The sequence below is a fragment of the Pan troglodytes genome, chromosome 23 (genome assembly GCF_028858775.2).
Source record: "Pan troglodytes isolate AG18354 chromosome 23, NHGRI_mPanTro3-v2.0_pri, whole genome shotgun sequence".
Taxonomy (NCBI): Eukaryota; Metazoa; Chordata; class Mammalia; order Primates; family Hominidae; genus Pan; species Pan troglodytes.
Window position 1 is genome coordinate 45,648,887 of NC_086016.1, and position 13,341 is coordinate 45,662,227.

The 13,341-nt window shown below is 45.2% G+C and overlaps 1 protein-coding gene across 21 annotated transcripts in view; it reads right to left on the reverse strand.

Moving 5' to 3' along the window:
* Positions 1 to 13,341, reverse strand: part of EFCAB6 (EF-hand calcium binding domain 6) — a 283,240-nt gene that overhangs the window by 123,465 nt on the left and 146,434 nt on the right. For all 21 annotated transcript variants that reach the window (XR_010155956.1, XR_010155963.1, XR_010155962.1 and 18 more), the window contains one exon: positions 12,636 to 12,804. Coding sequence is in view for 11 of the 21 variants with exons in the window: in XM_016939334.4 (XP_016794823.3) it covers positions 12,636 to 12,804 (169 nt within the window). In the remaining 10 variants the exon portion in view is untranslated. The remainder of the gene's footprint in view (positions 1 to 12,635; positions 12,805 to 13,341) is intronic.

Here is a 13,341-nt window from a genome sequence, read left to right on the forward strand (position 1 = left end):
TCATATTAATAGCAGGTGCCCTTGACAAGATGTGATGAGAAGGGCACCCGCCTCTGCGGTCTTCCTTCCAAAAACACATTACCCAGTCTAATCATGAGAAAAATATCACACAAATCCCAATTGAGGGATGCTCCACAAAATATCTGATCAGTAATCCTCAGAACTGACAAGGCCATCAAAAACAAGGCAAGTCTAGGAAACTCTCACAGCCAAGGGGAGCCTCAGGAGACGTGAAGACTCAATAGAATGTGATACCCTAGATACGATCCTAGACAGGAAAAGGACATGAAGTGAAGAGGTAAGGAAACGTGAAGAAACCAGGGACACTTGGAGAGTGTTGCCAGTACATTTGCATTTAAAGTACAAAAGGGAGGTCTTTAGGCAGAATTTAAAAATGAGTCCAGGTGCAAACACAAAATGTGAGATGGAAAGAAGAGCAGCAAGAGTAAATATGTAGATTCATTTGACAAATTATTTACCATATGAAATAATAATGCCTCGTGAGATTTAAAATACATGTGAGGCCAGGCGCTGTGGCTCACACCTATAATCTTAGCACTTTGGGAGGCTGAGCCAGGCGGATCACCTGAGGTCAGGAGTTCGAGACCAGCCTGGCCAACATAGTGAAACCCCATCTCTACTAAAAATACAAAATTAGCTGGGCGTGGTGGCAGGCACCTGTAATCCCAGCTACTCGGGAGGCTGAGGCAGGAGAATTGCTTAAACCTGGGAGGCGGAGGTTGCAGTGAGCTGAGATCATGCCACTGCACTCCAGCCTGGGCAACAGAGCAAGACTCTGTCTCAAAAGTAAATAAATAAATAAAATACCTGTAAAATTAAAATGCAAAACAACTATCACACAGAAGAGAAGAGGGGCTAAAGGGAGTATTTTAAAAATCTAGCATTGTTAGGGAAGTGGTGAACAATGATTTGTATTTGACAACAGTAACACAGGCTGCATGTCACAGTCTCTCATGCAGCTTCTATGAGACTAATATAAGAACAAAGCAACTCATAAGCTAATAGACAGGAAAATGAAATAACACAACAGAGCGAGACCCTGTCTCAAAAAAAAAAAAAAAAAAAAGTTGGATAATCCTAAAAGAAGGCAACAAAGGACAGAAGAAGAAACATGAGACAGCCGGGTCAAATAGAAAAAAATAAAAACATTACAATGATAGATATAAAGCCAACTATATAGATAATTAAATATGTATAGAACGGACCGAATACTTCAAGTGGAAGACTCAGACTATCAGACTGTATTTTTTTAATTGGCTATATGCTGCCCACAAGAGACTTGCTCTCAATAAGTAACCAGATAGTTTGAAAGCAAAAGGATAGAAAAGGATACGCCATGTGAACACTCATCAAAAGAAAGCGGAAGTGACTACATTATTATCAGATGACATAGGCCTGAAGGCAAATGGCATTCCTCTTTGTCAAAAGAGTTATGTCCTAATGATAAAGGAAACAATTCATGGGAAGTTTTAATAAATTCTAAATTTATTTGTACCCAGTAATTAGCTTCAAAGTGAATAATTCAACAGTCAACAGAATGAAGAAAGGATCTCACTAGACAAACCTACAATCGGATGGAAGACTTCAACACACTTCACTCATCACTTAATAGAGTGAGCCCACAAAAATGTGGTAAGGGGCCGGGTGCAGTGGCTCACGCCTGTAATCTCAGCACTTTGGGAGGCCAAGGCGGGTGGATCACCTGAGGTCAGGAGTTTGATACCAGCCTGACCAACATGGTGAAACCCCGTCTCTACTAAAACTACAAAATTAGCCAGGTGTGGTGGTGTATGCCTGTAATCCCAGCTACTCGGGAGGCTGAGACAGGAGAATCTCTTGAACCCAGGAGGCGGAGATTTGCAGTGAGCCAAGATCGCTGCCATTGCACTCCAGCCTGGGCAACAAGAGCAAGACGCCATCTAAAAAAAAAAAAGAAAAGAAAATTTAAAAAAATGTGGTAAGGATATAGAAGTTCTGAAGGACACAATTAATAAAATGAACCCAATTGACATGCTGTTATGGACCGCATAATGGCATTTTGGTCAGCAGTGGACCATATACCACAGTGATGCCATAAGATTATATCATATTTGTTCTGTACCTTTTCTATGTTTAGATACACAAACACTTATCATTGCATTACAATGGCCTACACTGTGCGGTATAATACCATGCTGTACAGATCTGTAGCCTGAAAGCAATAGGTTATACCACATAGCTTAGGTGTGTAGGAGGCTATAGCACCTAGGTTTGTTGTAAGGTTATACCACATAGCTTAGCTGTGTAGGAGGCTATAGCACCTAGGTTTGTTGTAAGGTTATACCACATAGCTTAGCTGTGTAGGAGGCTATAGCACCTAGGTTTGTTGTAACCACACTCTAGGATATCTGCACAACAACCAAATCGCCTAACAATGCGTTTCTCAGAATGTGTCCCTGTCATTAAGCCGCATATGACTGAATGTAGGAAACTGAACCTCCAGTGGCAGAGAACACATGTTCTTTTCCAGTGTTTATGAGACATTTCTCAAAATTGATGGCCAGGCATGGTGGCTCACACCTATAATCCCAGTACTTCGGGAGGCTGAGGCAGGCAGATCCTTTGAGCCCAGGAGTTCAAGACCAGCCTGCGCAACTTGGGGAAACCCTGTTTCTACAAAAAAAACCCCACAAAAGTTAGCCAGATGTGGTGGTATGCACCTGTAGTCCCAGCTACTCAGGAAGCTGAGGTGGGAGGATTGCTTCAGCCCCGGAGGTGGAGGCTGTAGTGAGTTGCGATGGCACCCCTGCCCTCCAGTCTGGGTTACAGAGAGAGACCCTGTCCTCCCATCCCCCAAAATGATTATACGTGTTAGGTCATAATCCACACCTCAGCATATTTCAAAGGATAGATTGAAGTCATTTAGACTTTAGAATCTATTCTCTGATCACAATGGAATCAACTTTAAAATCAATCATTAAAAAAAAAACACTAGAAAATCCCAACTGTTTTGGAAATTAAATACATTTTAAAAATAAACCATTAGAAAAAGAAAACAATCACAAGGACAATTATAAAACATTTTGAATGAAATGTTATTGAAAAGATAGTATACTAAAACCTATATTAATGTGGCTAAACCTGTTCAAGCACTTATAGGGCAATGGAGAGCCACAACTTCATACACCAGAGAAATAAAGGCTGAAAATCAATGGTTTAAATTTCTAATTTTCAAGAAATTAGAAAAAGAACAGCAAACTAAATTCAAATTAAGTAGAAGGAAGAAAATAATCAATATAACAGCAAAATTAATGAAATGTAAAATGCATATACAACAGAAAAAAATGACAACACAAAGTTGTGATTTTGAAAAGACTAACAAAACTGACAGACCTCGACGTCTGCCTCTGGATAGGATGGAGCAAGCAAACATTCCCAATTAAAACAACCAGAAAAGCCCACTTGATTACAAAAGTAATCTTTTCAAAGGCATCTAAGGCCAGGTGAGGTGGCTCACGTCTGTAATCCCAGCACTTTGGGAGGCTGAGGCCGGTGGATCACCTGAGGTCAGGAGTTTGAAACCAGCCTGGCCAACATGGTGAAACCCCGTCTCCACTAAAAATACAAAAATTATCCGGGTGTGGTGGCGGGCACCTGTAATCCCAGCTATTTGGGAGGCTGAGGCAGAAGAATCACTTGAACCTGGGTGGGGGCGGAGTTTGCAGTGAGTAGAGATCGTGCCACTTCACTCCAGCCTGGGCGACGGAGCAAAACTCTGTCTCAAAAATATAAAATAAAATAAAATAAAATAAAACAAAAGGCATCAGAGAGCAATGAGGACTAAAGGGAGTAAAACTGCAAGGCGGGGGAACCTTTCAGAGGCGACCTAGGGATGTGTGAACAGCTGGTGATTGTGGGGGTGGACATTAAACAGAGAAATTGGGTTGGTCCAGGCAGAGGCCACTCCCGCACTGTGAGTTATGTGGCCCTGGAGTGACAAAATTGGAGACCCGAGTGGGCCCAAGTTATGACTGGTTTCCCTTTGCAGACAGGAGCCGAACTCTGCAAGGATGGAAGTCCCCACACTTTCGTGGTACGCAGGGGATCGAAGCCCAGGGAGAAAGGCCCTGAGAATACAAAAGTGAGCACATGGAGAGCCCTAGAGGAGGGGTCAGCTGAGGCTGTGGCTGCTTTTGCCCTCAGGGAACGTGCCCTTCGGGGCACAGCTGGATGCCAAGAGAATCTGGCCGTGGCCTCGGTGGAAGGACATTGCTGGAGGATGGAGGAATAAGTAACAACTTCTGAAGGTTGTGTAGGGCTTGGACTGACAAAACTGAAGATGTGAGGGACCTCCAATACAAAGCTGGTCATCCCCTTAAAATATCCACAGAATTAGGAGGCTGTTTGGAACAGGAAGCTCAAGAACTAAACCTATTCACTCCTCCCCCAACACACACCAGCTGCCCTCAGTAATGTGAGGCTGCCACCGGTTTCTCTAGGTGTTTCCTCAGCCCCTGAACAAGGATGGAGAACCTTTGCTCCGTGTGCTGAATCTGACTAGGCCTCACAGCAAGCCTCAGGAACTCCCGCTGTGCCGACAGCAGTCAAAACACAGTGATGTCAGACGCCCTTGCCTGTGGTACCCCTAATCCAGCACATGCGGGAGAAAACTCCGTGAGGATTTCTCATGTGCTCTCTCTGGGTCTCTGGCGTTGTGTGGGTGTATCTGTGACTCTTACTGTTTGTCCCTCTTATTATTCTCTTATTTTTGTGTTTTTCCCCCTCACATAACTGATGTGATACATAACAAAGAGCTTTTAGAATATCTGTTTCCTTTACCAGAGCTATATGTTCCTAACAGAAGATTTACAACTAGAAGAATACAAATACTTAATATTTGACTTAAAAAAAAATCTAATTCAGCTGGGCGTGGGCGTGGTGGCTCACACCTGTAATCCCAGCACTTTCGGAGGCTGAGGTGGGTGGATCACTTGAACCCAGGTGTTTGTGACCAGCCTGGGCAATATAGTGAGACCTCATCTCTACAAAATAATGTAAAAATTATCCGGGTGTGGTGGTGCATGCCCGTGGTCCCAGCTACTCAGGAGGGTGAGGTGGCAGGACTGCTTGAGCCTGGGAGGTCAAGGCTGCAGTGAGCCCTGATCACGCCACTGCATTCCAGCCAAGGTGCCAGGGTGATACCCTATCTCAAAAAAAAAACAAAAACCTAATTCACTCTGTTACCATAAACATTTAATTTGCTTAGATTAGGGTCGTGTCCCCAAGGTGGGAAAGAATATGTGTGGGGAACTCATGGTAGTGAGTAAAGAGCAGGCAAATTCTCTGGATATGTGAGTTTCATCAGCAGCCAAAGGGAGGAGTGCTCTGCACAGAGGAAGAAGGAAAGCACATCTCGGGCTAAGCCAGGTGAGGTGTCCCTGCCGTAGAGCAGGCACAGGAGAAAGGAGCTGAAATCTGGGACACAGGGTTGGGCTGTTCCAGACTCCAGCTCCCTACTGCATGTCTCAGGGGCCCTGAGCAAGCTTGCTGATGAGCTCTGCAGCTCTGCGTCTGTCTCCAGAGGCCGAGGTGGGGTCTCCAGAGGTGGTACTAAGAACAACAGTGAGCTGAAGAATGTCCAATGTGTTCACAGAGAATGAAGAAATCAGACACAGACAATTACAAGAAGCTGGGATGATCAAGCTGTCCTCAAATTCCTGATAGATTGTACAGCTCAATTAATCTAATGACTCAATTTAACTAATCTTAGCCCATGTGTCGTTGGGTATTCTGTCATGTTATGTTCCCCGTGGGTCACTGGCCCAAAGCAACAAAATCATTTCCCCTGGTGTCAGAAACTGCACCTTCCACTACATCCCCATTCCCCATGTGCCTGGTGCCATGCTAAGTGTACAACAGGCACCCTCAAAATGCCTACTGAGAGAAAGGGTGGCAGACAGCTACATTTGCCTACCTGATACATATTTCCTCCTCCTCCCATAGGAACACAACCTTGTTTTTTCCATACTAGTAATGCACCCAGCCCCCAATTTTTGTATATAGATATAAAATAAGTATACATATTTATATATTTATAAAATTATACATTTATAATTATATATATATTTTTTCCAACCCCCCTTATAGATAGGTATGGCCACATAACACAGTCCTGGTCAATAAAATGTGAGTGGAAACTTGTGGGGGGAGTATCTAAGAAAGAACTTTTAAAAAAGAAAGACCTGGCTGGCTCAAGCGCCTTGCCCTTCATGCCTCCCCATCTTTGTGCCCGAAACATCTGGAATGGCTGGTGCTCTGGCAGCTAGCCTGTATGCATGAAGATGTACCTGGAGCTGTGGAAAGCTAAAAGCAACCAGGGTGTCTGATGACATGCTGCACTGGCCCTGTAGCAGCAATATCTGGACTCCTGTTCTCAGAGACAAAAATAACCACCTCTCTTATTTAAACCACCGTTTTGTGGGTTTTCTGCTAATTCAGCATATGAAGAAAAGGGAGAGGGGAAGAGAAACAATTCAGAGAAAGAATATAAAGGTTCCAGATCACCCTAAAGTTTTCTGCCAACTTTACCAGTTCTTACTTGATATTTACGTTAAATAACACATTTAAAAATATACAAGAGTCGGCTAGGCGTGGTGGCTCACATCTGTAATCCCAGCACTTTGGGAAGCCAACACAGGAGGATTTCTTGAGCCCAGGAGTTCAAGAGTGGCCGGGGCAACATAGTGAGACCTCATCTCTGCAAAAAAATTTTTAAAAATTATTCAGGCCTGGTGGCATGGACCTCTAGTTCCAGCTACTTGGGAGGCTGCAGTGGGAGGACCACTTCAGCCCAGGAGATTGAGGCTGCAGTGAGCATGATCGCACCATTGCACTCCAGCCTGGGCGACAAAGTGAGATCTTGCCTCTAAATAAATAAATAAATAAAATGCAAAAGTCAAAGAGGGCCATTTCTTTGGTGGAGAAGTTCAGAACATTGTTATGTTAAGTGTCAAAGGACAGACCATGAGGTGAATGGTCAGAGCAACGAACGGAGACAGGGTTTCCTGGGAGAGGGAATCTGCATCACAGGGTTGCTGTGAGAAATGATTGCAACTACCCAGAACAGGTCTAGACAATTCCAGAAAGAATAGCGCCCTTCTCCTTCCCCTCCTCATAGTAGATATCACACATCCAACCATGGAAAGCACATGGCGTAAATTCACCGCTAGTGAGCTCTGCCTCCAGCAGGAGGCATGTGTCCACTCAGCATGCTGTCCTTCCTGGTAATTCACATGAATCAGAAGCTCTGCTATGTCTTATATTAAACAGGAAAGAGGGGAGAAGACAAAGTCTTATTGATAGTTAATAAATATAGTTCATAGAGTTGGCTGGGCGTGGTGGCATGCCTGTAATCCCAGCACTCTGGGAGGCCGAGGCGGGTGGATCACCTGAGGTCAGGAGTTCGCGACCAGCCTGACCAATATGGTGAAAACCAGTCTCTACTAAAAATACAAAAATTAGCCAGGCGTGGTTAACCAATATGGTGAAAACTTGTCTACTGCAAATATAAAAATTAGCCAGGTGCCTGTAGTCCCAGCTACTCAGGAGGCTGAGATAGAATTGCTTGAACCCAGGAGGCAGAGGTTGCAGTGAGCCGAGATCGCGCCACTGCACTCCAGCCTGGGTGACAGAGTGAGACTCCATTTCAAAATAATAATAATAATAATAATAATAATAATAATAATAATTTATAGAGTAGACAGAATCTTTCTGGCCACAATGGTGAGGACTTATGACAGTGATCTCAGCAGCAACAATGCAGGGACTTGGATCTGGGGACCCACAGGGCCCCATCCACCTGCAGACTCTATTTCTGCCATTCTCCCTCATTGATCTGGGGTAGGCAGCCACCCTCTGCCATGGCACAGGGAAGGAGATGGCTGGTGGGAATAAATAATTGGCACTTCCGATTTCCAGTATGAGGTTACCAGCCAACATCTAAGTGCAGCCTCTGTTTAAATGATGAACAACAGCACGCATGCTCAGGCAGGCAACCTGAAGTTTGTGACACAGACCTTCACTCCCACCTCCTCAGGGACAAACCTTCACAACCATTTTGCTATACTAATTGGGGTTACACACAAGATGTAGGGGAAGAGGAGGGCAAGAACATTGTATATCCATGACCAAAAGGACAGGAAGAATTAAAAAGCATTGTAATTAAAATTAATGTCCTTCTCACTAAACTCTGAGGCCAGCTACTACCTTGAAACACACGGCCATCAATTACTCAGCAAACCTAGTCTACCCAGCAAGCCAGAATTACGCCAGAATTACACCCGGTAAGCCTCTACTACATGCAGCAAGCCTGCGGTACATCCTGGAAGCCTGTTCACATCCAGCAAGCCTATCTCACACCTGCCAGGCCCACATTACACCCAGCAAGGGTCTGAGTCTGACACAGACAGACATGAATTCAAGTCCAAGTTCTTGAACAGCTTAACAGCTGAACAACACTGAGCCAGTATCACAGGTCCTAAGCTTTGGTCTCCTTGTTTGTGAAATGTGTATACTCTATACCTACAGGCTTCCTGTGAGGAGCAGAAATAACATATGTAAAGCAAATTCCACATGCCTGAATATTGGAGGGGCTCAGTCCATGGTAGGTGCAGCTATCACATCACCGTTATCGTTATTATTCCAGCAATGACAATCATCATCATTGTAATTACTATTGCTGTTACTGCCATTACAAAATTACTATTGTCCATTATACTTAAAGCTCTCTTGAGAAGTCAATTTCAAAGGCTTCCACAACACTGACATTTAACATTCCCAAGCCTTTATCATCTGGAAGCCTTACATCCGGTCTAACCTAAATCCTTTCTTTCTACTGCATAAGCCCATGATATTTCTAGCTCTGATTTCACCAGTAGTAGAAAAAAGCCATTTACCCTGATCTATAAACAATCTCTGCCAGTGATGATGATAATTTATATTTACATAATGCTTTATAGCTTATGAAGTGCAAACCCAGGTCCATAGTAGCCTGACTGTTGAAAATCACCCCACAGTTCTTGATCTTCAAAGATGGTCACAAGAAGACTTTCCCAAAGGTTAAACCAAACAAATCACTAGGAGGAAAACCAGTGAAAACTGGCCTGTGTTCACAGCAAATTGATTGTTACTTTTCATGATAAAACACAACATATCAGTTTGTTATGGACTGAATGTTTGTGTCTCCCCCAAATTCATATGTTTAGACCCTAACTTCCAATGTGAATGGGATTAGAGCCCGTATAAAAGAGATCCCAGAGAGCTCTCTTGCCCTCTTGCTGCCGTGAGAAGTCTGCAGTGTACCACCCAGAAGAGGGCCCTTGCCGGAGCCCCAGCATGCTGGCACCTGAGCCTGGACTTCCAGCCTCCGGAATTGTGAGAGAGTAATTTTCATTATCTGCAAGCCACCGAGTCCAGGGTACTTTGTTAAAGCTGCCCAAAATGACTAAGGCAAAGTCCTTGCTGGGTTTCTGCTTTTCCTTTCTCCTCCCTGTGGGCATGCCTTCAGGCAGCAGGGAGGTCTCCGAGAAGCCCGCAGATAGTCAAGAGGAAGGGCTAGGAGCATGCTGGTTGCCACCATGGAGACAGCAGCAGAGCAGCTGTTCAGTGAGCTGACCTTTGGGGTCGGCCAGCACCCAGAGTAATTCATGGGGCAGAGAAGAGCACAGGGGTTGGAGGGCACTGGCCCAGACAGGTGTAGGAACCAGCTTCACATGTGCGAATGCCCATGTCCATCAGTCCTCAGGGTGGCATTCATTTAGGGCTGCACTGGGGATGCCAAATACTCTTCACATTCATTAATTCAATACATGCTCACCGGGCCCTACTATGTGCAAAGCACTTGGGGAGCAGCACTACACAAAAGAGATCAAATGTCAACCTTTGGAGCATATTTTATAATAGGGGAGGGCAAACAAACAGACAGAATGCAGAAACAAATGAAAGATGTGGTGAGTGCCATGCAATACACAACACAGGTGCTGTGAACAGGAAACAAGATGGAGGAGGTGAAGGTGAGGAGGGTGGACTGCATTTGCAATGGGAATGTCAGGGTCACCTTGGTGGAGGAAGAGCAGTTGAACAGAGACTTGAAGGAGGCAAGGGGAGAGCCATGCAGTTACCCAAGGAGCCGTGATCTTGGCAGAGGGCATGGCCAGTGCCAAGGAAGAGCCAGCCTGTGTCTGAGGGGAGAGGAAGCTGATGTGGCTGGAGTTTCTTGAGCAAGGGGAGGATGACCAGAGCTGAGGTCAGGGAGGTGGATGGACCATGCAGGGTCTCCTAGGCCAGGCTCGGGCCCTGGTTTGTGTTTGAGGAGCCCTCGGTGGGCTCCAGTGAGGGGTCGCTCTGGCTGCTGGGTTGACGATGAACTGTGGCATGGCCAGGGTGGAAGCAGGGAGGCAGTGAAGGGGCTGCTGTGATAATCACATGGGAGATGCTGGGGGGAGCAGTGGAGTGGGGTCATCTCTTCTGGAACTATCTGGAAGGGAGCCAACAGGCTTTGTTGGTGAATTGGATGTGGGTACAAGAGGAAGAGGAGACTCAGTAAAGACAACTAGATTTTAGGCCTGAGCAACTGGGAAAAAAAGGTTGTTGTCTTTGACTGAGAACAGGAAGGATGTAGGCGGAGCGGCCCCTCTTTGGCTGTGCCCACATGGAGAAGGCAGGTAGACAGGTAGGTGCATGAGACTGACATTCAGGAGTTGCTCTGGGACATGACCTCAGGAGACGCTGGTTTATCAATGGAAGGTACAACCGGAAGCCAGAAGAACCTGCAACTGAGCTGATGACCCAAAGTTGTTCTCAGGTGACAGAAGGATGGGCCAGGTAAGGAGCTGCTCTTGGACTCAGATCACAGGTGTTAGTCTCTGCCTTACCAACATCTACTGCCACTTCTCTAAGATAGTCACTTTCCACTCTGAAAAACCAGGGGCAGACTAGGGATTATTAGTTTCCCGTGAATTTGTGAACTGACTTTAAGAATCAAGAATGCAGAGCATTGTGAGAGTTCAAGCTCATTATGCATTACGGGCAAGGACCCGTGCCACGTAGCTCAGGGTGAAATAAAATCTAGGACAAAGGATCCTGCACGGGCAGGGATGGATGGAGTCAGATTGGCACTCGTTTAGTTTTCAGCCCCTGAAATTCAGCTCCCATGGCTACCACTCACTCCATTGAAACTGCTCTAATCAAAATCATCAATGACTGGTTATCGGCCACCTGGTCCCCAAATCAGAAATCTGGGAATGACTTAAAACATTTCCTCTGCCTTATTCCCTTCTTTCTTTCTTTTTGAGACTGAGTCTTGCTCTGTCACCCAGGCTGGAGTGCAGTGGCACGATCTCAGCTCACTGCAAGTTCCACCTCCTGGGTTCCAGCAATTCTCCTGCCTCAGCCTCCTGAGTAGCTGGGATTACAGGCATGCGTGACCACACCTGGCTAATTTTCATATTTTTAGTAGAGATGGGGTTTTGCCACGTTGGCTAGGCTGGTCTTGAACTCCTGACCTCACGTGATCCACCTGCCTTGGCCTCCCAAAGTTCTGGGATTACAGGTGTGAGCTACCACACCTAGCCTATTGCCTTATGTCTTATGTCCTATCCCTCATTTCCTATCCTCGACTCCTTATTTCTGAGTCTTTCTTGAATCTATTCTCCTGGCTCTCCCCATATGCTCATACAACAAAGGACCCTCCACGTCTTGTCTTGTTCTGGCTGGGGAGGGGAGAGGGTCTGGACTATTTCAGTAGCTACCTAATCCCATTTCTGTGCCTCTAGCCCTGCTCCGTCCTCCAGTCCATGCTCCTCCATGATGCTGCATTCTGGAGGCTTAGAAATAAGACCCATAAAAAGCCCATTCCAATGTCCGGCAGTGGGGCAGGCACCGGATGAAGGGGCCACTAATGTAATTATTCTCTTCTTGGAAATATATTTCATTGCCTTCTTCTAAATTTGTCCACATGGACACTGCTACATATTAACTGAAATGCTTTCCTTAAAAATAGCTGAGGATGATTAGCTAGAGGGATCGTAATAGGAATTTTAAGCAATCATTTAAATTAATTCCTGAGAAGTCTATGCAGAACCCTTCAAGCTGAGCCCTTTCTGGCAGAAACTCACCAGTTCCCATAAGCACATGCAAATCAGCACTCTGAGTTTCCCATATTTCACTGCCAGATTTTTTTTTTTTTTTTTTTTCATTCTAGAGGAACAAACCATAGCTCTGTGATTGGAAACTCTCCACTGGCAGGCAGGGGCCGAGTGGCTTTGTACTCTCACCCGCAGGCTGCCCCATGATGCACAGTGCCAGGTATGCAGCAGATAGCCAAACCGCATCAATAAATGCTTCTGATATGTAAAAGTTTAAATATCAAAAGCTGGCCACATCCATATTGAAAGTATTCTCTAACAAATGTGCCAATGACAATTTTTTGGCCAAAAAAAAAAAATCCTTTTAAATTGTTGAAAGATGCCTAGAAATGGATCTGCTGCATCCTGGGATAAGCCATTGTCCTTTAAAGTATGTTAGTATAAGAAAACAACTTCTGCAGGATAGAAACAAAGAGAAACCCATTCTCCTACCTTCTTAAAGTCATGCACGTTAATTTTTCCATTAGGCTCCTTGCTGAAGTCAAGAAATCGTTTTTTGAATGCCGGGTCCTGCTGCTGTATACACTTTTTGAATTTTTCAATCACTTCTTCTGTGGTCATCTTCTCGGTCAGGGTGGTTTTATCCTCCGTGAGCTTGGTTCTAAAATCACAAGCAGGCATTTAGACCCAGTGTCAACTGACACAGGCAGGGTGCTTCCTCCAGACCGCACCCATTTCCATGTAACCCATGACAGTAAGAAGGTTTCCCATCCTCGGTTCACTAGCTGGGAAGGGTGGAGTGACTCAGGGGCTTCTTACCCTCCCCTGGCTGGTAGGTTCCAGGGCCAGAACTGGAGGTCCCCAGCACAGTGTCCAAGTGAAAGCCCATGTACAGTGGCAGGCTGGGGACTGGGGAACTTGCAGGGAGAGAATATTATGGTCCTCGAGATTTTCAGTTATGCTTTGAGCTGGCCGAAGGTGGCATGTGACCGGGCACACAGGGTTGAAAAAGGATATTTTTTGTGAAGTGGAAAAATTAAAAGTCAGAGCCCATTAGAAAGCTTTAAATGAAAGAAATAGGCTGTTTTGTGGTAACTAGATCAAGGAAGTCATCAAACATCCACGGAAATGAAGGGAAGTCCACAGTTACTCCACAAATCGGCTTGATTTATAAAATACAAATTGAATGTGCTGTTCT